At 46.8% G+C, this 27037-nt stretch overlaps 1 protein-coding gene across 1 annotated transcript in view; it reads left to right on the forward strand.

Moving 5' to 3' along the window:
• The first annotated feature begins 19598 nt into the window (after nucleotides 1-19598).
• Nucleotides 19599-27037, forward strand: part of SEZ6L (seizure related 6 homolog like) — a 198444-nt gene continuing 191005 nt past the window's right edge. Inside the window, exon 1 of the mRNA XM_060029303.1 lies at nucleotides 19599-19641. Coding sequence (XP_059885286.1) covers nucleotides 19599-19641 — 43 coding nt within the window. The remainder of the gene's footprint in view (nucleotides 19642-27037) is intronic.

Consider the following 27037-nt stretch of genomic DNA (forward strand, 5'->3'; position numbering starts at 1 on the left):
AAGGGAAATAAAAAGACATTTGAACTGAATTTTTTTTAACTGAATTTTTAAAGAGGGCGACATATCAAAACTTGGATGCCACTGAAGCAGTACTGAGTGAGAAATTTAGATGTTAAACACTTATGTTAGAAAAGGAGAAATCAATGACCTCAGTTTATACCTTCAAAAACTAAAAAAAGAAAATCAAGTTAAAGCCAAAGTAAGCAGAAGAAAGGAAATAATAAAGATCAGAAATCAATAAAATAGAAAAAAAACCATAGAATTAATGAAAGTAAAGCTTGTTCTTTGTGAAAGTTTAACAAAAGTAGTAAACCTCTAGATAGAATAATCGGGAAAAAGAAGACACAAACTACTAATATAAGAAATAAGAAAGGCAGCATTGCTACAGATACTATAGATATTAAAAAAGCAAATCAGGGAATATTATGAATAATTCTATGCCAATAAATTCAACAACTTAGGTAGAATGGACAAATACCTCAGAAAGTGCCAACTACCAAAGCTCACTCAAGAAAAAAGAGAGAGAGAGATTGCCTGAATACACTGCGTTTATTAAAGGACTTGTGTTTGTAGCTAGAAATCTTCCTACAAAGAATGCTCGAGGCCCAGAGGACTTCACTGGTGAATTCTACCAAACGTGTGAGGACAAAAATAATACAATTAAATACAAATATTTTCAGAAAATAGGAGAAAAAAGAACTTCCCAATTCATTCAATGAGGGCAGCATGACTCTGATACCAAAATCAGACAAAGGCATTACAATCAGATCGATATCAGTCATAAACATAGACACACAAATGGTTAACAAAGTGCTAGCACATCACATCCAACAATGTATACAAAAGAACAATACATCATGACTAAGTGCAGCGTATGCCAGAAACTCAGGATTGTTTCATGATTTGAAAGTCAATAGATGGAATTCATCATATTAGGGAATTTAAAAAAGGAAAATTAAATGAGCTTCTCAGTAGATGCAGAAAAGCATCTGACAAAATTCAGTATCCATTCCTGATAAAAATCCTCATCAAATCAGGAATAGAAAGAAATTTCTTTAACCTGATAAAGGATATCTACAAAAAAAAAACGAAGAAAAAAACCCTACAGCTAACAGCATCCTTAATGGTGACAGACTGAATGCTTTCCCTCTTAGATCGGGAATGAAGCAAGGGTGTCCACACTCATCATGTCCATTCAACATTTTGCTTGAAGTTCTACTCAGGGCAATGAAGTGGGAAAAAAAATATTCAATGCATATCGATTGGAAAAGAGGAAGTAAAGCTAACATTATTTGCAGAAGGCATGATTGTCTCTATAGAAAATCCTAGCGATTTTACAAAGGAATCCTTAGGAATCCACAAAGAAGCTACTAAAAGTAATAAGTGAGTTTAGCAAGGTCATTATACAAAAAATGAATTGTATCTCTATAAACTAGTTAACCCTTTGGAAGTTGAAAGTTAAATAATACCACTGCTATAGCATGAAAAATGTGAAATAATGATAAATTTGACAAAAGGTATTTAAGAGCTCTACTCTGAGAACTATAAAATATTGTTGAGAGGAATTAAAGAAGGCATGAATAAATGGGAGAATAAACCACATTTATGGGTCAGAACATTTAATAGTGTTAAAATGTCAGCACTGCCCACACTGATCTACAGATTCCGTGCAATCCCGATTAAAACCTCAGCAGGACTTTTTGCAGAAATTTACAAGAAGATTATATAATTCATATGGAAAAACAAAGAACCTAGAAGAGCAAAAATCATTCTGAAAAAGAACCAAGTTGAAGACCTACACTGCTTGATTTTAATATGTATTATAAGGTTACAGTAATCAAGACAGTATCGGTTTGGTATTGACATAAAGACAGACATATAGATCAATGGAATAGAATAGATAGTTGAGAAATAGACCCACACATGTATGATCAATTGATTTGCAGTGGTGTTGCCAAGGCAATTCAATGGGGAAGGGACAACCTTTTCATTAAATAGCGCTAAAACAGTTGGATGGCTATATGCAAAATAAATAAATGAAAGAACCTTGACTCTTACCTCAGATCGGATACAAAAATTGCTCAAAATAGATAATAGATTTAAATGTAAGAGCTGAAATTATAAAACGTCCAGGAGAGAACATAAGAGAAAATCTCTGTGGACTTGGATTTGGCAAAAGTTTGAAAAATATGACACAAAAAAATCACAAACTGTAAAAGATCATTTAGTTGGATAAGATCGAAATTTAAATATTCTGTTCTTCAAGATACACTTATGAAAATGAAAAAGCAAATCACAAACTGAGAGAAAACATTTAGAGAACATGTATCCAACAAAGGTTTTGTCTCTAGGATATATGAAGAACTCTTACAACACAATCATTAAAAAATACAAAAATCGTTTAAAAAAAAAAAGTTTTCGGCCGTTCCGTGAGGACTGCAGGATCCTAGTTTCCTGACCAGGGATCAAACCCGTGCCCCCTGAAGTGGAAGCACAGAGTTCCAACCACTGGACAGCAGGGAACTCCCCTAAAACAAATTTTAAATGGGCAAAAGAATTGAACATAACACTTCACCAAAGAAGATATATGGATGGCAAATAAACACATGAAAAGATGTTCATCATCATTAGTTATTAAGGAAATGAAACTTAAAACCACTACACACCCACTGTATGGCTTAAATTAGAAAATTGAGTTATACCAAGGGTTGGCATGGGTGTTCAGTGACTGGGACTCTTACAAGCTCCTAGCGGAAATGTAAAATGATGCAACCACTTTGGAAGGCCATCTTGTTGTTCCTTAATTAGTTAAACATACACCTACTGTATGATGTAGTCATTTCACTCCTAGGGGTTTACCTAAGAGAAACGAAAACGCATGCCTCACCAAGACTTGTAAACAAATTCTTGTAGCATCTTTATTTGTAATAGCTAAAAAGTAAACAGCCTGAATGCCCATCATACAGGTGAGTTGATGAAGACAAATTGCATCCTTAATGGTGACATGCAATGCAACACCACAGGTATCTTGATACTTCTGATTCATCTAGTATATTTCACCACTTTCCTTTACAGCATCAGATTACGGGGAAAGTCTGCCTGATATCAGAGAGCTTAAAATAAAACACTCCGAGGGTATATCCTAATTTCTTTACAGACCCACCCCAGGCCTTTGTACCCTCCATGCCCAGAGCCCATATCTTTATCCTGATTGAGAGATCCAGTCCCATTTCCATATAGTCACATAGTTTTATTCATCTCAATATATCCTATTCCTTAAGAAGATAAGTAAGCATGGTCACATCTTCAGACCTTTGTTAAATGGAAAGAAGAAGTTTTCTTTGTCTAACCACACACAGGAATTTTGGCTTGGGAAGTATGGTTATCAGACTCGGTTTGGATTCCTACTTTACCTTTTCTTGCTGTGTCTTTTCCCTCATTTTGGATTCCCAGAGTCATAATGTCATCTCTTCCTTTTGTCTCTACTGGGGAGAGGTAACATATTAATATAGTATACGATAATGTGGGTTCAAAACCTGGCTCTTCCAACTTAACTAGCTGGGTGACCTTGCGTGGATTACTTAACCTCTCTGTGCTTCAGTTTTCTCTTTTGGAAAGTGGTGATAATCAGAGTAGTACCTCCTGGAACGTTGAAAGCTCTTAGCGTTGGGCACATAAGCAGTCGATAAATACTTGCTTTTCTTAGCACATGAACCCAGTATCAGGAAAAGTTCTAAAGGTCTGATTCACCTTATCACACTGTCTTATAAAGATCAATTTTAATAGCTGATCCCCCCAGAGGGAGATTACATTTCAACATAGACTTGTTATAGGAAATAGATTCTACCTGGGATTTCAGGCCTGATCAAATCGTGCTGGGTGGAAGAGGGGCTAAGGGCAGGCTTTACTGTCAGGGACCAAATTGCGTCCTAATCACAAGGTACATCAGAACTACATGAGAAACTCCTTAAAATCAACATCTCTGAGGGATGAGCCTGGGAATCTGCATTTTAACAAACCCTCCAGATAATTCTCATTTCCAAGAAAGTTGTAGAATCCCTGCCTATGGGATGCCTACCAGAAGAGAAACTCTCTTTTTCACTCGCTCTTGCTATTACATTCTTATGTTCTTTTCTCCCCAATTTCTTTTGTTGGGGGGAGGGGGGTGGAGAGTGATGCTTAAAAAAAACACCCCAAATTTAATTACCTGGAAATCTTTTTTCTTCTTATTTTGTTCTTTTCAGGACTTGTATAGTTTCATTTTTTTATTTTTATACCTATGCGGTAAGGTACGTATAGAATTTTGTATCCTGCATCCAATTAACATTATACCATCTGTATTATTTCATCCTGCTACATTTTTTTCTCACACCTTCTCTTCCTCACCCCTTGCTTCTCTGTCCAGGTGACCATCTAAGGTGGCTAGATGGGTATGTGCCTGTGTCCACATTCATCTTAATGCAAGTCTATAGTTACGTACATTGAATTTGGGGAACTTGATAGAGCTTTGGTTTCTCATACTGTGTGTATTTTATAAGCATTCTGAAATATTTTTTTTCCTGCAAGCTAAATGAATAAATAAAGGATGCGGTTAGTCTGCCTGTGCTTAAAATTCATATAAGATCTCTATAGTGAAGCTTGCTTTACATTAATGAGGATTATATTTACTCTTTTCGCCTCATTTGCAATTACTGGGTGAACTCAGGTCGCCTTAGTTCGTGACCACCATTAGTGCCTGTCAGTAACAGAGGGTGTGCCTCAAATGCACAAGTACCTGGGAGCTCATGACGTCTTCCCTCTGCTAGCGGAGGGCAGCTCTGGCCCGCGAGGTGGAGGGCTGGGTTCTGATCATACACGTTACTGCAAATTAAATCTCTCCCTGAGCCTCAGTTGTCCCATCTGTAAAGGATGGTTATTAGGCCCAAGTGGTGCTTCTCTCAGAGAGCCCTGTGGACCACCTGCTTCAGAATCACCATCATACCACTTAAAATGCAGATCCCAAGGCCCCACCCTCGGCCCATTGAACCACAACCTGGGGTGGGGCCCAGGAGCCTGCATGGTCAACAAGTCTCACAGTTGGATCCCATGGACTCTTAAAGGTTGGGAACTACAGATCCCTGTGGTTGAATATCCTGGCAGTTAATCTCCAAACTCTTCTTTGTTCTTTCTCAGGCAGGAAGGAGTTAATCCTGGCTAGTCAGTGTGGTCCTCACCTGCTCCTGCAAGAGCTGCAGCATCTAATGGAGTCAAGAGCTAGAAGTCTACATCCTGGTACATAGTCAGTGGTACTTTTCATATGGATGGGAGGGAAAGAAAGTAGAGAGGAAAGAGAAGAAAAATAGATAGCCTCCTTTCAACTCGAGGTCTCTACAAATGCTGCCTTCTTAGCCAGGAATGATGTCCTGTGGATGATCTCCTATCTACTTAACTCCTGAGACTCTTAATGTCTTAGCTAAGAACTTGCTTCCTCCGGGAAGCCTTTCAGACCTCTCCATCACGTTGCGTGTGTAGATAATGCTAACCACTCTCCTATCCCCTGGTATTTCCCCCTAATGTAATTAATTGTTAAATGGCTAACTCACCCCAGTGGACAAGAAAATTTCACCCATGTTCCCAGAGTGCATCAAAAGACCTGACACATAGTAAGTGCTCAATGAATAAATATTTGATAAATGACGTGGACATGGTACCTGGCTCAGCTTTAACATTAGAGCCAAGGCTTTCCTGGGCAGAGCTAGCGCTCCAAGAACTATCTCTCTCTCTCTCTCACGCACACACATACACCCACACATACACACACACACACACACACACACACACACAGACACAAACACACACACACACACACACATGCTGTTCCCACCCCCATAGCACCCCAAACCAGCCAAATGGCAAATTGCACCCAAAATCTGGGAAAAGCCTTCGACAAGTTATCTTAGAATAGTAACAGCTTCTGTCCCAGCCAGTACTGTCACAGGCAGCTTAATTATGGTAATTAGCCACATTAAAAGACGATTATAACATAAAATTGGAATTAGTCATATAACACATTCAAATTTTTTGGTATGCTTATTGATTTTCTTTCCCTGTTAATCAGAGGGCTACAGTAAATTCAGATAGATCTGGTACAATTAAAACTGAGCCTGTAAATGCTAGTGAAAATTTTAATTAGCCTCTGTCTTTTGTTAAGGACAGTGAGGTGAGGATGTATCTTTTTACAGGGAACATAATCAAGGCATTTGTCTTTGTTTTCTGGATCCTAGGTGGGGCAGACCATACCGTTCTCATTCCTTTTTAAGAAGTGTTTTGAAAGAAGATGCAAGTTGTGAAGACATCTAAGAAATGCCTAAACAAGAAGTGGTCGGTTTAAAGAAAAACAGTTGCACTTGGTGATTGGAGGTATGTAGACAAAACAACCAATTGAATTGAATCATTCTCTTTTCTGTAGGATGGAGTGGCTTTGAAGTTGGGCAACCACGAGTTTACATCTTAACTCTGCTGTTTACTAGCTGTGTGATCTTGAACAGGCTTTGTTTTGCCTCTCTGAGCCTCAGTTTCCTCATCTGCGAAATGGGGATAATGGTAGACCCTATCTCACAGGATGATTGAGAGAATGAATGGGATTACACATTTTCAACGTGAAGTAACACCTTAATAATTAGGAGTTGTTACCGTCATCATTAGCATCATCATCTTTATCACCATTAGCATCATCATTATCATTTTCATCCAATAAAGAGAAGGCTCTTGTAATACCTGCCATGACTCTTGAGCTTCATGGTGTAGGGGAAAGACCATGAGTTTGGATTCAGGTAGCTCTCTAATCTGTGCCACTTATAATGTATGCAACCTCAGGCAAGTCATTATATTTCTTTCCTTATTTGTAAGGAATTTTCAGGGGGATGTTGGGAATGTGACAAGGGATGCGGGTCATGCCTGGCATGGAGCTAGCCATGTGAGCCATGTTGATTCTCCATCTCGAATATCCAGTCCCATCCGCTCAACAGATTGCTTTGGTGGTGGTGTAGCTCAGGCATGTATAGAATATAAAAGCAAGAATCTCCAGGTTTCAAATCACAGCCTTCACTCAGAGGCTTTTCTGTGCTGCCTCCTGCAAGGCCCGTGTCCCACTGTCATGACCTTAGTTGCCGGGAAGTGTTTCTGCCATCTGTGTACACAGAAGAGATAGTAGAGCTCATCAAATATTCCATGTGGTCCCCTGAATTTCCCAGCCTCCCTCTCAGTTGGAGTGAGGCCGTGTGACTCCTTCTGACCAGTAGACTGTGAGCAGAAATATGTCACTTCCGTTTGGAGGCAATTAAAGAGCGGTGGCTGGGAAACCACATGTAGAGATAACAAAACTGCAAGATGGAAGTTACCAAATCATCAAGTCACTGCAGGGAGGACAGCTGTCCTGGAGAGCAGTGGAATCCCTGCTGGACTTGTGTGAGTGGAAAGTAAACCATTGTTGCATTAAGCTACTGGAAGTTTGAGGCTTCTTTGTTACAGCAACATAACCTAGCTTATGCTGATTAATACAGTGATGGGTCTCTGCCATGAAATCCACTTTTTTGTTTGTGCCTCTTGCTCTGAATGCACTAATGGCTTGTTGGCTATTGGCCATTCTCAGACTGACTGATGCGCCTTTTTTCCAGAACTGATCTTAGGTAGACTGGAGGGGAACTGGGGCTTCTAAGTTCAGAGATTTGCCATAACGCTCATGCCCATCGATGCAGCCTACAGCTGGCCCCTCACTGTTCGGACAGCACAGGTGACTGGGAGAAACAAACATGGAAAACTCAAAATAACAGGGTCCTTGCATGGGTCATTCATAGCCGCATAGACTCCTGCCCATACTGGGGTGCCCAATGGAATTGATATGTCAGATATCATGGGCATCTAGTGTTTCCCCTGACCAGAATTCACGCCCATCTTTATTTTGGTATCAACACTTAGTGTTTTTTTTTGAGACCCACTCATCAGATTCCGGCTTGGTGGGCTTGTCAATCCAGAGGCTTTACCCTCTTCTGTCCAAGAAGTGGGCACATGACCCAACCTCGGTAGTGATTCATACCAAGTGCAGCCTCTTTAAAGGACTCGGGAGGGTCCCAGCTTCCTAGGTCCTTAGAACTGCTGTGATGTTGTCCTCAGACCTGCTTTCCCAACTCTTCTTTGGTCTGTGAGATACTCCTATTCTTCTGACAAAGCTCTCCCACCTTTTTCTGGATGAATTTAGCCAGAATCAGCTCCTTTTCATCAAAGAGTGTTAAGTAATACATAATAATGAATTCCATCCAATATTGACAAAGCCCCTGTCGTGTGCTGGGTACCATGCTGGACTCTGTTGCCCTATTACTCTAAGTTTGGAATGACGTTTATGATTGATGGCCTAAGATAACAAAACTCCGAGGTTAAGTAAAACACAGACTTTTAAAAAATAATTTATTTATTTATTTTTGGCTGCATTGGTTCTTTGTTGCTGCGTGTGGGCTTTCTCTAGTTGCAGAGAGCCGGGGCTAGTCTTCATTGCAGTGTGCAGGCTTCTCATTGCGGTGGCTTCTCTTGTTGCGGAGCACGGGCTATAAGCGTGTGGGCTTCAGTAGCTGTGGCACGTGGGCTCAGTAGCTGTGGCTTGCGGGCTCTAGAGCACAGGCTCAGTAGTTGTGGCACATGGGCCTAGCTGTTCCATGGCATGTGGGATCTTCCCGGACCAGGGCTCAAACCCATGTACCCTGCACTGGCAGGTGGATTCTTAACCACTGCACCACCAGGGAAGTCCCAGTAAAATGAAAACTTATTTATTCATTCAACAAACATACTGTGAGTGCCAATTATGGGCAAATGAACATCTAGGTGCTGGGGATACAGGACTGGAAAAAACAGACCAAAATTTTGTTTTGTTTTGAGAACCACTCATCAGATGCAGGCTTGGTAGGCTTGTCAATCAAAAGGCTTTACCCTCCTGGGCTTCCCTGGAGGGGAAGCAGCAAGGAGGACTCAACGCAGGCAAAAAAAAAAAAAAAAAAAAAGGCTTTACCCTCTTCTGTCCAAGAGGTGACCAACCCGGGTAGTGATTCATATCAAGTTCAGCCTCTTTAAAGGACTTGGGAGGGTCCCAGCTTCCTAGATCCCCAGAACTGCTGTGATGCTGTCCTCAGACCTGCTTTCCCAGCTCTCCTTTGTGAGACTGATATTCTGTTTGGAGGAGGCAGGTGTAAATAACACAGACAATAAAAATATAGAGTAATCAGATGCTCAGAAGTAGTATATGGAGAAATAAAGCGGTACAGGAGGATGGGTAGCATGTGGTGTCAGGGGTGGGATAAAGAGGGCTTTCAATTTAAAACTCTTTGGTCAGGGAAGACTTCACTGAGATTTGAGCAAAACCTGGAAAATGGAAACGTGCGTTCTCTTGTTCTTGTATTCCAAAGTCCATTTTGCAGGTGACTTGGTTTATAGGGCTGTTGTGGAGACAGGACTTGACACTTAAAATGCACACAATAAACATCAGCTGGAAAACAAGTACAAAGAAGCCATTTGGATGCCAAGTCAGCACTGTGTGTGGGGAGCACCAGCACTCATCCTCCAATCCTAAACCATCACCCTAGGGATGCTGCATCCCAGCCCTGAAAACTGCTGAGGCTGTGGCCTCACAGGGTGGTTTGTAATCACCAGTCCCCTTCCCCCATCCCAGCTCCCATGCTGCTCTAATTAGGGACCTCGGGCAGCCCCAGCTGCCGGCTGTTTCTGCTGCTCCCAGCCACTGCTCCAGAAGAACTGGGGGTGGGGGAAGAAGGGAGAGAGACAGAGGCGGGGAGGCAGGGAAGGAGAGAGATACAGACAGAGACACACACAGAGAGAAAGAGAGAGACAGAGGGAGGGAGGGCGAGACGGCGGGAGAAGGAGAAGAGAAAACAAGGAACAGAGAGGGAGGGAAATGCATTACCCAAGCCTGAGAGAGGCAGATGGAACTCCTCTGCAGTGAGCTTGTCCTGGGTGGCCAGGGTACTTCTAACATCTGCAGTTCCTCCCAGCTGCCCCACCCTGCCTACATTCAAGAAATACTCAAGGGCATAGGCTCTGGACACTGGGTTCAGATGGACCTGGGTTCAAATCCTGTCTCTGCCATTGCCTGGACGTGGGAACACAGGCCGTCTCACAAGTATCTGAGTCTCAGTTTCATAATGCCAACTTCATAGGTTAGAGAGAGGATTCTGATGTGAAGCATGGAAAGCACCTAGCCGCCTGCCGTGCACACAGTGCAGGGATCTTGGCTCAGTCCTGGCTCTGGGTCCTTGGACTCCGCCCGCAGGAGACCCTGGTCCCACACATTCACACAGAACCGTGATTGGGACTCTGAGAACCCTGAGCCCAGTGGCTCTTTTCCCGGCTGCACCCTGGGATCACCTGGGGAGCTTTAAAGGACACAGATGCCCGAGTTCTCTCCCCGAGAGAGTCTGATGTAACTCACTTGGGACGCAGCCTGGGCATCAGAATCTGTGAAAGCTCCCAGGTGATCGCAAGGTGCAGCGAAGGTTGAAAGGCACTGCTTTGTCTCAGGGTGTTGATTTAACCCCCCCCCCCCCCCCGCCATTTATTCCCAAAGAATGAGAGACACTCAGACAACCTCTCAGACACTTTCGACAGCCTCTCAGACCAGCTGCTTCTTCCTTTTCTAATTTGGTTCGACAAGCATTTATTGAGCATCTATCTGTGCTCCTGGCACACTGTTAAAATCAAGCACTGTTCCTGTCCTCCAACAGCGTGGTGTCTGGGTGACCATATCCTGCTACGCTTGAGGGGACCATGGGAAAAACTGGGAGGAGAATATCTCACCCAGATTGCGGGATGGGTGGGGAAGGAGGGAGGTTACAGGATCAGACCTAAACTGTGACTTGAAAAACTGAGTAGCAGCTGGCCCAGCAGAGATGTGGAAAGAAGAAGGGTAACCCAGGTGGCTGGAACAGTACGATGTGTGAACCATCAAGGGGAGAGGGACAGAATGAGGAGGGGAATTACCTCCAGGCAGGTCTATGAGACAGGAAGACAAAGGGCAGGAGTGGAAGACAGCAGAAGCTTTACAGCCATGCCAAGACCCCTGGCCTTCACATTATTGGCACTAGGGAGCCGTGGCAGGCTCTAGGTTATGAGGCAGTTTTGATCCCGTGCACAAGTATTGAGAGTGCGGCTGCCTCTGAGTGCTGGGGGGTGGCGCCTCCAGAAGAGGAAATAGCCTTTGTTTGGCAATTTTTCCACAAGCAATTTTATTCCATTCCCTTCCATCCTGTAGAAACATGAAGTTATCCAGAGAACATCACTGCCATGGTAACGGTAAGAGAAACAATGCACCCATTTGTGTAAAACTGTCCATAAAGCCTGTTTATTTTTCATACCATTATTTTAATAGATGGGGATGGCAGTGATGGGATGGGGAACAGCAGGCTTTAGTGGTGCCGCTGACGTCGCCTTTTCTTGAACCAACTTGAAATGCTCACAGGCATTCAGACATTGGCACTCAGATCATGTCTCCGGCTAGGAACTCCCGCTGCTTTAGAATCTTACGGCTGGGAAGCATCCCCTGTTCCCGGAACTGAAAGGCAGCATGGTCAAGTGGTTATAGACTCCCTCCTTGGGTTTGAGTTCCCGTTCTGTCACTGGTTGGTGACTGTTGGCAAATTTCATTACCCCTCTGAGCCTCCGTTTATTCACCTGCATCATTCATCCCCCTTAGAATCTAGGGGGAGAACACAGATTAGTACACCTGGAAACACATAAGGAAATAAGAAAGATGATTTTAGAGAGTGATACGTGCTTAAAAGGATTTAAAACTGAGGAAGTTCTCTCCAAGGGGGTGCCGTTCTGGCTGACCACAGGATGAGAATGAGCCACGTGTGTACCTATCAGGAGGAAAGACCTCCCAGGCAGGGGATCAGCAATCACAAAGAATAAGAGACAGACCTGAGTTTGGAATGTTTGCAGCTGGACCTTCGTAAAGGGAAGCACAAGAAGAGGTCAGAGAGGGCAAAGGGGCCAGATCTGGAGGACCCTGTAGGCTAGGGTAGGAGTTTGGGTTACAATGATACAAACTCCTAGGGTGGTTGCAAGGATTAAATGAGATATTGAACAGTAAACTCCAAAGCAGCTGCTTGAAAACGTCAGCTTATCTTCTCACCAGGATACCTGCAGCCCATCATCTCTTGGGTGTGGAAGCTACTACCACAGAATGATCGAACTGCAGACCTGGGAGGGCTTTCAGAGATCACTTTTCGTAATTATTTTCCTTTTTCCTATGTGTGAATTAAGGATCAGAGAGGGCAAGGGACTTACAGACATCGCACAGGAGTCAGTGGGACAGCCTCTGGGCTCTCCGACTTCTGCCCACTCTCCCTTGGGCTCCTGGACTCAAGTCCATCCATGATCTCTAAAGAGAAATCCCTTGGTCTCTGTTCCTGCTGGTGCCAGGTGGTTTTCTTCCTGGGGAACAGTGTGGGGTAATGGAAAAACACAGAGCCTCAGAGGGTTATCAGACATTAGTCCTCTTCTCCCGCCCTCTTGTCCTCCTGGGAACAAAGGCTGGGCTTTGGCTGGGGAGCTGGAAGAAAGGTCAGGTAATGGGTCAGCAGGGACCTGACAGAGCCTGGTATTTCAATATTCCATTATGAAGAGAATGGTGAGATAGGAGAGGAAGGCGAAGGGCTAGAGGATGTTTCTGCAGCTGAACAGAGCAGTACCGCCTTGCTTAATTTCAAGTGAGGCGAGTCACATGGAAAATGAGTTAGATTGGCTAAGTCCCTGATGGGCTTGGGTGTTTTACTGATTCTAAACCCTTAACCCCAGCTGGACTTTCCTCTGGTTCTAGGCATACAGAAATACACTTAACAAATCCTGTTAGAGAAGAGCTTTTTATGGCATTTGGGCCGTGTCTTTTCACTTACAATCTGTATAATACATGATAATTCCTCCCGCTTACTGAGCACCTACTACAGCGTGGGTACATGGTTCAGCACTGAACATGCATCCTGTCTCTTACTATTACAAAACCTCGGAAGTAGTTACTAATATCCCTTGCTTCGTATAGACAAGGAAACTGAAGTTCAGAGGTGACACATACAGGAGGGAGTTCTGACTCCCTCAAACTCAGACATGTCTGACTCCAGGTAAACCTGCTGATTCCAAAGGACTCAGGTGCTCATAGGGTCACCAAATATGAAAGTCTTAGAATAGCCCACAGGTGTGTACTTCTATGCAGCTATAGGCTGTTCTTCATGGTCTGAAAAATGTGTGTGTCACCGTTTATAGTGCCAGCGGAGTATATAAATATACACAGTACCTTTTATTGATTTTTTTTTTTCTCACCTTTGAGACTCAAAAACCTAAACCCAGGAAAATCTCCCGGCTAGGTTTGCAGGAACTTGACCGTGGGGGTCCCATCAGATCCTATGTGTTTGTCCCTCTCCTTCAGCCTCCTTCCTGTTTCTAACAGTTTTTCCTGGTTTTCCTTCTTGTCTGGCCAGACAGGCCTCTGGAGAATGCACATCCATCTTGCAGGCTCACTTTGTATTCTGTAAACTTTCAGGTTGAAAATAAAGGCAAATCTCTGCTGTGCAATGGGCATTTCTCAAGAGCCAGGACAGGTGATAGAGACAGATCCAGCATTTTCAGGAAAATCAAATAGGCATAATTGCTTCTTTCCAGGTAATGCAGATGCACTGGATGGGGGCGGCTGTGTCACAGTTGATCATTCCCTTGTTAGCATCTGACCAGAGTGATGTGATAGCCACGGGCTTCCTGCCTGGGGGCTGCACAGGCTCAGCTTATGAAGATCGGGTTGAAAACACATGATGAGAAGATGCTGGTTTGATGCTTTGCCTGCTTTTCAAAGACCCAGGGTGGATTTGTCTCCTGGACTTTACTCTTGCTGGGTTTTTTTTTTTTTTTTTCCTTTTTACTAGCTCCCTCTCTTTCAGTATGTCTCCTTTATATTCCATTTTTACTCTAAGACAGAAGATTTTTTCTCTTTTTTATTTTCCTCCAGTGATAAAGACGTTTCCAATTCCGGATGTTCCTAGGGGGAGAAATTGATGCTGGGTTTGGGCGGGGCAGGACTGTGAATAAAAATGGACACTTCCTATATTGTATGTTGATGGGGAGAGTAATTACTGAGTATAGACTACCTGGCACACTCACAGTCAAGCCCCTGGTTAATTATGATCTGCGTAGACAGAAAAATGGCATCAGAGAAATATGACGACAATGGCTAGCATTTATCGCCACAGCCCTTTTTCAATCTCAGAGCCTTGCACTTGCTGTGTCCTCTACTTAGAACATACTCTTCCCCAGATCTTCATCTGGTTACCTTTTTTGCACCATTCACTCCTCTGCTTAAATGTCTCCTAGCCTGGGAGGCCATCCCTGATCACTCAAAAGGAATGTGCCTCGTCTACTCTCAACTCATCTTGTTTTATCTTCCTCATAGAGCTTTCTGAAATTCTTATCGAGGTTTTACTGTCTATCCCTCACCTGACATGGTAAGCTCCAGAGAGCAGGGACTTTGTTTTATTCATTTATGTATCCCCAGTGCCGAAAACGGTATCTGGCACGTAGAAGCTGCTCAAAAAATATTTGTTGAAAGGATGGATAGATGGATGGATAGAAGGATAGATGGAGGGATGGGTGGACAGATGAATGGAGAGTTTACTACATGCTACGTGCATTATCCTAAGTGCTTTATAATGATTGTCTCATTTAATCTTAAATGACAACCTTTCATTGAAGCAGCTTCAGAGAGGTTAAGACAGTTGTTAAAGGTCACACAGCTGTGTGTAGGAGAGAAATAATTCAAATTCAGTTCTGTCAGGTTTCAAAGCCCACTTTTAACCACTCTGCTTCCCCTGGCATAGAACATTAATCTTGAAAAGGATCTGGGCACTCAGGTTACCAGACTTCACTAGACTATCAGCTCTAGAGAGCAAGAGATGGAGTCTGCTGTATCCACAGCACCTTGCATAGAGTTTGGCACCTAGTAGTCACTCAATAAATAGTAGATGCTCAAACAATATTTGCAGATAGATGGGATAGATAGATGGAATAGATGGATGAGTGGGTGGGTGAGTGGGTGAGTGGGTGGCTGGCTGGCTGGCTGGATGGACAGATAGGTGGATGGGTGGATAAGGAAACAGAGTCCCAGAGAAGCTGGCGACTCACCTAAAATCACACAGCATATCAGCAGGAAAGAGATCGGAACTCAGGACTCCTATCCCAGTACTGTCTGGCTCACAACACCAAACATTTGAGGATGAAATTGAGTGTTTTCCTGGTTTGTACTGGGCTAAATGCTCTAGTTTATTGGTTCAAGGGATGCTCTCTGTAACCCTATAAACTAAGTGCTATTGTATCTCCTCATGTCACAGTGATATTATCCACTTGTGTCAGTCACCTCACATGGTAAGTGTTATTTTTATCCCTACTCCTCAGAAGAGGAATATAAGGCTCAGAGAGGTTAAATAACTTGCCCTTCTTACCCAGCAGGAAGAGGTGAGGCTAGAATCAAACTCTTTGTCTCCACTGGACCAATATTAGCTGCGTAAGAGCTGATTTATCAAGTGGCAACATATAAAGTAGACAGAGTTGTGAGCACACGTCATCTGCTCTGCAGAGAATCTGGGATTCTAGGCAGCAGTGGGTAGCAGGAAGTCCACCCTGACGCCAGAATCGAGGCCAGAAGTGCCCTATGGTAATAGAGCATAAGCCTGAACAAAAGGTAGACCAAGTACATGATATTGAGGGGGTCATTTTGCCTTCCTGAACCTCAGTTTCCTCATCTGTGATATGGGTATTGAAATTGTGCTCGGGGAAGATTTTCATCTGCAAGCTGCTCTGGTTCCTTGTAGAATTCTATCCCTATCATGGTATTTCTTCTTGGGGGGAAAAAAAAAAGTCAATATTGCTCTTAGAGAATCCCCTTATATTCCCACCATCCAATTTCAGATTACTGGGTCTGTGTCCCATTCTCTCAGGACTTTGTGCCATGTTTCAGCTGGCAAATGGAATGAATAAATCCCTGCCCATGTGTTCAATGAGTTAAGGGTTTGCAATGTCATTTCTGCCACATAAGACACCTGCATGCAAGCAACTGATCTTCGAGAGGCCCCGTGACTTTACCAAAAGGAGTGTCTCTGATGGTAGACTTTTATTCACTCTGGTCTCCTGGTAACAAGGAGGTGTGGAAGCACCAGGGAACATCCATGGAATCATAGCATAGAGGTAGCCATCAAATACCTGGGAAATAGCATATTGAGATGCAGTGGGTTCTAACTCTGGACTCAGGCCTGGCATTGAATCCTGTCCAAGTGACCTAAGCTGGGTTGTGCCGCTCTCTAGGGCTCAGGTACTCGTCTGTCAGATGGAGACAATCACACCTCACTGGCAGGATCATTGTGAAATTATATCATTATAGCACCTGGCAAACAGTAGCTGCTTATAAACATTAGTTTCCTTGCTTCCATGTGTGGAGCTGGCCTATCTCTGTTTTCCTCTCCCTTGCTTTCTCCCTTTTCCTTTTCCTCCGTCTTTCTTGCTTGTTTATGTTTCCATTCAACAAGTATTACTGTGAGCCTGCTGGATGCTAGCACTGTGTCAGCACTGAGCGGATGGTGATGAGCAAGACAGGCAAGGCCACACCTTACAGAGCCCCCACCCAACCCAGCAAAGCAACGGAGATGCTTCATCTTCCCCAAAGGAGAAATCAGCTCTTGGGCACCGTGTGCCTCAGCCTCCCCCTTTTTTTCTTTTTCTTTTTTGAGGTACGCGGGCCTCTCACTGTTGTGGCCTCTCCCGTTGCGGAGCACAGGCTCCGGACGCGCAGGCCCAGTGGCCATGGCTGACGGGCCCAGCCGCTCCGTGGCATGTGGGATCCTCCTGGACCGGGGCACGAACCCGCGTCCCCTGCATTGGCAGGCGGACTCTCAACCACTGCGCCACCAGGGAAGCCCTCAGCCTTCCTCTTTATCAAAACTGATTGGCTTTACTGCCAGGAATGGAAACTTCTTGCAGCCACTGATGGGGTTTTATTGGGGGCTCTCTACCCCCCAGAACCTGATGCAGATCTGGACCTGTAGTGAGGACCCTGTAAAAGAACACTGAATGCGTGAGTGAGTGGGGAGGCTTTGGGTGTGGAGGGTCTTTTGGAAACCTGGACCAGACTGCTCCCTCCCCCCTCCTTCCTCCTCCACCCAGTCAGCAACTCCCCCACCCATTCTTTATAGGGACTCCCAGCTCCTCCACTCTGCTGAAGGCATATTCCTCCCCGCTGCTGCCTGCAACCTTCTCTCCATCTGCTCCTCTGCCTGCTCAGGCTGCAACGTGGGGATAGTGTGGCAAGGTGGAGTGGAGGGAGGGAGAAGGAGGGCTTTCTAAATTGGGGTGACAGGCCTGGGAAGCTGGCTGGGTCTGCAGAAGTAGTCCACACAGTGAGTCTCCAGGAGTGGGTGCAAGCTTGTCCCCGTTCCAGCCACTGCCTGTGCCCAAGCATCTGCCTGTGCCCCCCCATCACCCCTATTTGTGGAGAAGAGACAAGTTGCTGAGAATCAGGGCTGGGCAAGAGCAAAGCGGATGAGAGTAGGCCTTGAACTCCAGCTCAGATGGGGGAAGGGAGTACAGCAGGGCTAAAGGACTGAGCTGAGAGGAAGCCTTGGTGAGCTCTGGTGCCCCGTTAACAATGGAAATGTGAGAAACGGTGCTCAGATTAGAACATGGATAAATTTTCAGGTTGGGCTTCAGGGGTGTACAAAGCCCCCGGGTATTGGATGCACAGTTTTGTGGCCATTTGTATCCTTCTAGGGAGATTGACAGCTCCCATCAGATCCACAGAGTTTGAGACTTTCTAGGTTATGGGGACTCACTTTGGAAATGCGGAGGGCTGTCAGGGAAGAGGCTGGCTGGGGCCGAGAGAGCTGAAGTTGGGATCTCTCCGAAAGGCTGAGCAATGGAAAGCTCTAGGCTGCGCACAGGCTGAGGGCTGCGCTCGGTTTTGAGGCCTCCATCTCACCTTCCGGAAAATGGTCAGGACGCTCTCCAGCCTCGCCTCGCCGGCGCAGGGCTGCAGTGACCATCCGCCAAGAGGAAACGCTCGGCCCACAGGACGCGAGGGGAATCGGCGTTAAACTTTGCAGGGCCGACGGGCCAGCGGCCAGAGGAGGAGGCTGGCACCCCGGGCGCGGCCGGCCCCTCGCGCTCGCTGCCCGCCCGCCCCCTCCCTTCCTCCCCGCACTGGCTCGGCACAGACTCGGCCCCAGCCCCCTCCCTCCTCCCGCTCGCGCCTCGCTCGTTCGCTCGCTCGCCGGCTCCTCCTCACTCGCCCGCCCGCGCCCGGCGCAGCTTGGCCAGAGCGTTCGCGGGGCTGAACGCGCGTCCGCCCGGGGGGCTCCGGCGGCTGACCCCGGCCCGCGGCCCCCTCCCCGGCTCCCGCCTTCCCTTCCTCGCTCGCTGCCTCTCTCCTTCCCCGGCTCCCGCGCCGTCCGCCCGCCCCGCAGCCCGCGGCTCCGCGCCCCCCGCAGCCAAGATGCCCGCGGCCCGGCCGCCCGCCGCGGGACTCGGCCGGATCGCGCTGCTCCTCGCTCTGCTCCTGGGAAGCCCCGCGGCCGCCCCGGCAGAAGGTAAGCGCCCAGAGGGGCGGGGCGGGGGAGGGGGCAAAGTTGCCGCGAGTGCGGGGCGGCTGGGGGTCCTAGCCGACCCAGACGACTCGCTCCACGTCTGCCGGGATGTGGAGCGGGGGCGGCTGCCCAAATTCGGGACTAGGAACCGCGCGTCCCCTTGGCCCGGGCTGCTGGGAGTGTGGAGGTGGGGATGTGTCTGAAGGACTCGGGCGCTTTCCTGCCTCGGCCGCGGGCTCCCTTTCTTCCTTCCCGGCTGTGCGGCTGACTCCCCTGTGCAGCCCCAGAGAATCTCCTTGGAGCGGGGTCGCCTCCAGACCCCAGATTCCCGGAGCTCTCTGCAGCCGCACCCGGGGCCGGTTGCCAGGTAATTCTCACCCTTTCGAGGAGAGGACGAGAAGCGGGGGCAGCTGACCCGCCGTGCAAGTGAGGACCAGACTCGAACAGTGCGTCTGGGGGCCGTCGCAGTGCCGCGTCCTCCCACGCTAGGACCCCTTGCTTCCTTTTGGTTCAGGCTGCCCCGAGGGACCGGGTCCCTGGACCGATCCCAACCAAGTGTCTGGAAGCCGAACTTGGGTGTGGCTTTCGCCTGGAGGCCAGTGGAGGGGGCTCCGGGTTCTCAGAACTTAGCGGGGGAGGGAGAGGAGATCTTAGGTCACAGGCGGGAACCTGAGCGGACTCCCCCCTTTCTTCTCTCTTCAACAGCCGGGTGTCTCTTAACACTACTCTGAATTGGGGGCGGGGCGGGGGGTTGCTAGTTTCACCCGGCACGTGCTAGCCGGTTGGGAAGAAGGCGGGGTGGGGGGGGGGTGTCCAAGTTTAGCGGAGGATGGCGGGTCCTTCTTCCCAGACCTGGAGCCGCACCCTCTCCTCCACCCCGCTGAGGTTCCCCAGGGAAAATTGTGGAGGGTGGTCAGGTGTGTGGGGCTTTGAGATGGAAAGGGGAGTATGGCGCCGAACTCATCCAAAACTAACCCGGAGAGCTTCGAGGGTTTGATGAGGCCACTAGGAGACCCCAGAGTGGTGGGAAGCGTTCGTAGACCTCGCCTTTTGAAAGGTCCAACTCCTGTTCCCAGTAACTCGCCCCTCACGTGGGAAAAAGCAGGCAGTGCAGGGTCTCCCCAGGCTGAAGACAACCCGGAGGGCACACACTCTGTCCATCTGGAGCCCCGTGTTTGGCTTGGACCGTCTTGACCCCGAGCTAGGGGACCGGCGGTGTCCCTTCTCCCTGGGGAATTCTGGACCCCTGGCGCGCGCACCTGCTTTCAGCACCGAAGACCGCGGACAGCTCTCCGCTCGCGGGCGCTGGCCCTGGGTCTCCTTCTCTTCAACTCTTCCCCACGGCCTGGAGTGCCCTCCTCAGCATAAATCAGGCATTTTATCCCCCACCCCTTTCTCTTTAAATGTGGAGCCCAGAGTACAGAGCAAAGGAAATAACTCATCACCTTTTGTTTAACAAAGCATATCGTTAAAGAACCCCCCTTTTATGAGGCAGTAATATTCACAATTTACACCAGGTCTGGACAGTTTCTCTGGGAAAGATGGGAGAAGAGAATCGGCTTAAATAAGTCGTCTCCACCACAGCATGCCCTTTCTTAATTAGCTGTCTTTTCCAACAATGGCTTGGTGGCCTTGAACAGAGTCCAGATCTCCCTCCCTCACCCCCTTTTTGAATCTGAAAGCTACCCAGTGGCTTGCTGGCTTTTCTAAAGTGATTCTACCTCTGAGGACGGCACTCTCCGATATACCACCCTCCAGGAAAAATGTCTCAACGGCACATATTGAATTGTCATCCAAGACAAGGATTTCATATCCTGCTTCCTCCCCTGGCTTCAAACACAAAATGTGTGTGTGTGTGTTTTAATTTTTAAGACATTTTACATTATTTTTTCCAACTGCTCGACTCTGTAGCTAGCCAGCATATATTTTTAATTAACTTCAGGTCATTGCCAAATTAAAGTCAACCGGTGTACTACTTCAGAAGGTTCATTAATAACGGTGTGGTTCTGACTCCAAGACTGTGAGTCATAAGGAGGGAGTAAGGATAGCCTATGAGCATTTGGAAACAATTGACCTTCCACAGTATATTCTGTTTTTAACGTGGAGCCCAACTTCCACTAATATCAGATGGAGACCCATTCGTCTCATGCCGTGTTGCAAGCCGGTCCTTCTGTTTGTGGTGCAGTGAGGAGATTTGTAAATACAGTACTTGAAAGAGACTTGTTGCTAAAGTCTTATGTAGGTCACGTGATTCTCTGGGCCATTTTGCCGTAAGGCATGAATAAGTATAAAGTATAACTTGTTTTTGAAGAGGCTTCTTATTGTCTAAGATATGCACATGGGGTATAGCTGTAACTACATGCCAAGACTGCAGAGCCTGAGTGTAATTTCTTTTCTTTTTCCTTGAATTAATAAATAAATTCAGTATTGCTTAATAAGACTCAAATGTGCGGCTTCCTCCAGTCTCTAATGTACCCCGTCGTTAGATTCACTTAAGGACTATTTTCATGGTGGATCGGCTTTTTTTTTTTTTGAGCTGTGGAGTTTTAGCCGCCCCTGCTGGGGCCACCTTATCAAAGCCTGAGGGATTCTTGGGTTCGCAGGTCTCAGCTGGACATTAGGAAAATAATGTTATATTCCTTTCCTTCCTCTTCCCAGGCAAAAGGATGTTTCCTGATCAGAACGGTTTGTTTTCTAGTTTTGCTTACAAGTTCATTCCTGCTATTCAAAAAGCGATTCGAAAGGGCTCCATTTACAGGTCCTCATATTCGGTCCACATTCTGCAACGTGCCATTGGCACAGACCTCCACTAGGGGCGCTCAAGCTACGGTTGGTGATTGAGGGCAGAAGAGGTGAATTCTGACCTTTGGAACCACCAGGTGTGTGCAATGCCAAAGGTCAGTGAAATGGAGCTCTCCTATTTCTAAGAGAAAAATTACTTGATGGTGCTTGATATACGCAGTGAAAAAGAGGAAGGAAAGGTGAAAAGAGGGAGGGGGGATGCCCCAAGGAAGGCATCATTAGAATACAGAGTCCAACTGCCCTTTTTTTTAATACCAGTTTGTGGTTTCTTTCATGGAGCCAGATTGCAAAACACCAAAGAGGCCATGGCAAAGCTGTTCTGAGGAGTTTGACTCAGCTGGCCACTGGGATTAGATTCCAGAAAAGAAGTATGTGGTTTTGGAATCGGAGCGACCTGGGTCAGGCCCAGCTGCGTTGTTTATGAATGTGTGACCTTTGTCAGGTCGATCTTCTCTGGGCCACCATTTCACTACCTGTGGGATGGGGATGGAGGTGGGGTGGGGATTAATGGTCCCAGTCTGGAAGGATGGTTGCAGTGATTACATAGCACTTATACCTGTAAGGCACCTGGCATGTAATAGATGCTCAAGTAATGTTTTCTCCCTTTTCTTCCCTACTTTCCAAAGAGCAAATTGCCCCTCCTGGTAGTCACCTGGAAAGCAGATCCTTGAAGTTGGTGTTGGAGATGTTGGAATAAATATCTGGATAATTTAGGCCCAAGTCGAAGGGTTGGAGGTAGGGTAACGAGTAGCCCAGGCGAGAAATTTTCATGACCTGATGCAGACTCCCTTTCTTTTCAAACTCTCATACTGTATCTCTTTGAACCTCAACATTACCACCAGAAAGCAGAGTTCACTGTACCAGAGATATAGGATAGCAGGATAGTGGTTGGAAGGAAGACCTAAGAAGAGAGTCTTCTGGAAAAAACAGTGATCCATTCATTCATTTAACATTTACTAAGCACTTCGTATGCATGCAGCGGGCCCTGTATTGGGTGCTGGAGACACAGAATAATACGATGAGGTCCTTATCCCGGTAATGGCAGCCTAGCAAGAAAGACCTGCTGGTAAGTCACCAGTGTCTACACCATGGGATACGCGTTGGGAGGGGGTGATTGTAGTCAGAGTGCAGGGATCTCACAGGTGGGTGTGTTTAATTCTGGCCAGAGGTAGTCAGTGAAGGCTTCCCTGAGTTGATAGCATCTGAGCTGGCCCTAAAGGGATGTGACAGGTACCAGCAGCCACGGGAGATTTCTTCTTTGGGGCAGTGATGATCCTGAAGAAGGCTTCACTTTCGGAACACATCACACACCTGTGGAATTGGGGAAACAGGAGCGAGTGGGCAGGGAAGGGAGGCAGTCACGCACGCACACACGTGAGAAGGATGGAAGGATCCTGGGATCTGCCCACCCTTTTGGCGTTCCCCTGGATTGCATGGGCCGCTGAGGAGGTGAGAGCTGGAGCAAAGGCCTGTGAGCCGCGGTGTTCACTGTTATCCACTAGAGGTTGTGATGACACCGATGGAATCCTCTCCGAAGACAGCCAGCCCAGATGCTGAGTATAGACAGCAGTGCACAGCCCTGGGTGAACATTGCTTTACAGGATTTGCATATTTGCATAATCCTCTGGTTACTGTAGTTCCTCTGAAACCCTTTGGTGGTGGTGGAGGGTGGGGATTGGGCAGAGAACAGGGCTGCTTTCAGGGGAGGTTAAAAGGGTGATGCATTGGGCTGAGGTCAGTGGACCCATGTGACGTAATTTACTAGACCATGGCTGGGACCGTGTCAGCGATGAAAACAGCATTTATCGAGTGTTGATTTCATTCCAAGCCTTGTGATGAGTGGTTTATATAGATTTGTTCAGAGCATCCTCACAACAGCCCCATGAGGTAGATGCTGTTATTTTCCTAATTTTATGGTCGGGGAAATCGAGGCACAGAGAGGTTAAGCAATGTGTTGAAAGTCACAAAGCCAAGAAGTGGTTTCAGTCTGGCATCAAACCCAGGCCTGAGCCAGAATCCTTTAGAGCCATGCCCCACTACTGCCTCTTACTTGCAGCATTCCCCAGGCTCATGTGCAGATTCTGCAGACCCCTGGGTGGGTGGGGGGGGGGCAATAAATACTTGTCAGGTGTGTGTTGGATGTGTCTCCTGTGCCTACACAGTTCCTGGCACATCGTAAGCACTCAAGTGAAACTGGTCAAATTGAAGTGAGTCATAAAGGGAAGTAGGCTACAATTAAAGTGTAGGCAATTGACTCATAATCATTATATCTAACGAGTACTTAATATATATTCAGCCCTCACATGGGATATTTTAATCTCCACCATTTCTCTGGTGTGGATGAGGGGCTGTTGTCCGTGGATTGTGTGGATAAGGGGCTATTGTCCGTTCAGGAAGCTCACAGTTGTTAGCCAGGAGGTTGCAGAGGTAGGATTTGAATCCAGGTAGCCTAGCTGCTGCGTTTGTGAACTTGACTGCTGGGCACAGCGCCTTCCAAGCTGGGTCCTGCTGTGTTTCCAAGTGAAATGTGTACAAAGCATGCTTTCACCGTTAGTGTGCAGCCCGGCGGGGTGGGTCCAAACCCCAGCTCACCCAACTCCAAAGACTGACAGGACAGAAACCAAAATCAACTAGGATTTTCCCAAGCTCTTAATAGCTCCCCAAAAAAAAAAAAAAAGAAAAAGCATAGGGGTTATTCTTCCCAGGCAGGGAAAGGAGACTTCATGAAAGAAGGTGGGAGATACAGCTAGTTCATTGGTTGATTTTGAAGCTGTGGCTGTTTGTAATTTCTCATGTTCCCAGGCCACTCAACCATTCATGGAGAACTCACAGTGTAGCTTGGTTTCTGTAAGCCCCTGAGTTCAGGACCTAAGCTCAGCCATCTCCTAGCCATGAGCCTCAATTTTCCCATCTGTAAAATGGATCACAGTAACCACTACCCCGTACACAAAGCTCTCCTCACAGGGCTGGGATGAGACCCAGGAGTCAGGATGCTTTATGCATGCCGGGAGTTCAAGCTTCAGGGAGATGGGTGCTGGCACGGAAAGCTGAAGACCCCAGACACCCACCATGTGTTTCTTCCTGGGCTTGTTATGAGAGAATTACAAACTATAACGTGCTATTTGCCATTGAGCGTGCGCTACTCTGTGCCACAGGACCGTCCACGTGCTTACTCTGTATTCACTCATCTGATCCTCACCCAACCCTATCAGATGGTGTCACTAACTACATGTTACTGATGAGGAAGCTGAGTCTTAGAAACATACAGGTGTCATGGCAATGAATGATGGAGTTGCTTAAGGTGTCATGGGCAAGCAATGATGGAGTCAGGATTCAAACCCGAGACTGGTTGATTCCAAAGCCCAGGTTTGTACTACATGCTAGAGTATGAGCATATAGGTGTCACATAGCAATGGCTAAATGAAGAGCTGATGCAAATCCAGAAATCAAGGCGGTTTGACTGGCCTCCAGGAGGGGAGATGTCTCACCCAGTGGCAGATGCCAGGTATCTCACAGCAGATCACAAAGAGGAGAAAGAGTTCGTACCCACCCTGATGGCTTCTGGGTGAAGCACCCTTCTTGTCTTCTCATGCTGTTCCTTCATCCTGGACTGTCATCCTAGGAGGCTGAAGGAGTTCAGAGAGGACCAGATTAAATTCCCAGATAGCTGATTTAGCATCATGATTTTGAGCCATTTGCCTTAGCATTCTGAACCTATTCTGGCCTGGTATATAAAATGGGAGGGTCGTGTCTCCCTTGAAAGACTGTCAAGAATGTATGTAGCTATGTGTAGCCCATAGCAAGCACTCAATAAAAAGTTGCCATTATTGCTAGTATCGTTCACCTGGTGAACTTCTATTCATCCTTCAAAACCTAGTCCCTAATTGTCTCTTTCTATAAGACCTTCCCTTGCCTCTCTCCTCCTTATACCAGTTATGAATGATCTCTGTCTCCCTGCTCAACGTGTTCTATTCCCCTATTATGCGTAACTCACACACTGATGTGTTACCAGTTTACATGCCTCCCTCCCACTAGACAATGAACTTTCCAAAAACCTCAGCTGAATCATACTCGTCCATAGCTCTCTTAGCCTGTATCTAACCCAGTGTAAGTGGTTACGTTTACTCTGTTAAATGACCTTTCATCTTAATCTTAGCGGTGAGGTGGTAGAGTCCTGAGATCTGCATTTCATTCCCGGCTCCTCCTCCTACATCTGTGTGGTCTTAGGCAGCGGGTATGAGCCTTGGTTCCTCATCTGAAAAATGAGACTAAAAATAGAGTCCTACCTCATAGGATTGCCATGAGGAAAATCAATGAGATAATAGATGTGAATTCACTGAAGAATTCTACAACTAGGAAAAGGAGAAAGGAAAATTAGAAGATGAGGGAGGAGAGAAATTTTGTAAAGAGAAAAAACCCACCTTTGTGCAGACACGTGGCCACAAGATGGACCATTCATTGAATGCTTGCTGAGGGCATCTTTCTTTCCAAGGGGAATATTGGTTGCAATTATTTACCCTGTGGCTTAGCTCATTTAATATTAGGAGCTTTCTGGACACCACACTGGTTGTTGTAGACTCTGCCTTCTCTTGGCTCCCTGGCAGCTGCAGAAACAGCAAACGCCCAGCTGAAAACTGGGAAAGAATAGCAAAGTGAATGAAAACGCAGGCTCTAGAGTCAGAACGATCTGAGTGTAACTCTGTTGCTTTTCATTAGATGTGTGACCTTGGACAAGCTGCTTTGTCACTCTGAGCCAGCACTGGGCCTCATTTGGGGGTAATGGTCTATCCTCTGCCCACTTCCCAGGGATCATGGGATGGAGGGGGGCTTGGTATAGAGATGCTCTGCCACAAAAATAAACAAGCTGCCCTTCCTGGGATCTGTAATATTCATCAGACAGTAGCAGTTCTTCAGGCTCCCCACCTGCCTCTACCCTCCCCCTGATACTTTCATTTTATTGAGGAAAGAGACCCAAAGATGAGAAGGGACTGACTTACTCAAAATCCCACCGCAAGTGAGTGGCAGAGCCAGGACTGGAACCTCTGACTTGTGTCTTCTCACTCCCATTCTAAAGTGACTGCCTCCTCTTTAAGAACCGTAGAATCCCAGCTGTCCTCAAGCGTATGTTCTGAGACCCAAGGAGATGTGGCAATGAAAGCCTTAAGGGCATCTGTCTCCATTAAACCAGTGGCATCCCTTACCCACATTGGATATTTACATTATGTGGCCATGGCGGAGTGGCTGCATTAAAGGAGCTTCAGCAGAAGCTGAAATCAAGCTCTGCCTCCCTCCTGTGCTGACTTGGCACCTGAATCTTCGAGGCATCAGTGGACCAGCTTGCACCTGGGAATGGAGCCATCCGAGCAGATGGCTCGAGTCAAGCAAGCAAGAGTAAAGCCAGGGAGGCTCAGAGAGGTGCAGGTCCCAGGCCAGGTGCACCTCCCGGGCTTCCTTGCCCTCACCGTGGGTTGTAGAGAGTGGCTGATTGAGAAACCCAGCGTGGGGCGTGGGGTGTAGAGAGCCAGGGAGGGGTTGCAGGAGGCATAGATAGTGTGGTCAGGACCAGCTTTGGGCAGAAAGGACAC

This window comes from Delphinus delphis, chromosome 13 (assembly GCF_949987515.2).
Source record: "Delphinus delphis chromosome 13, mDelDel1.2, whole genome shotgun sequence".
Classification (NCBI taxonomy): Eukaryota; Metazoa; Chordata; class Mammalia; order Artiodactyla; family Delphinidae; genus Delphinus; species Delphinus delphis.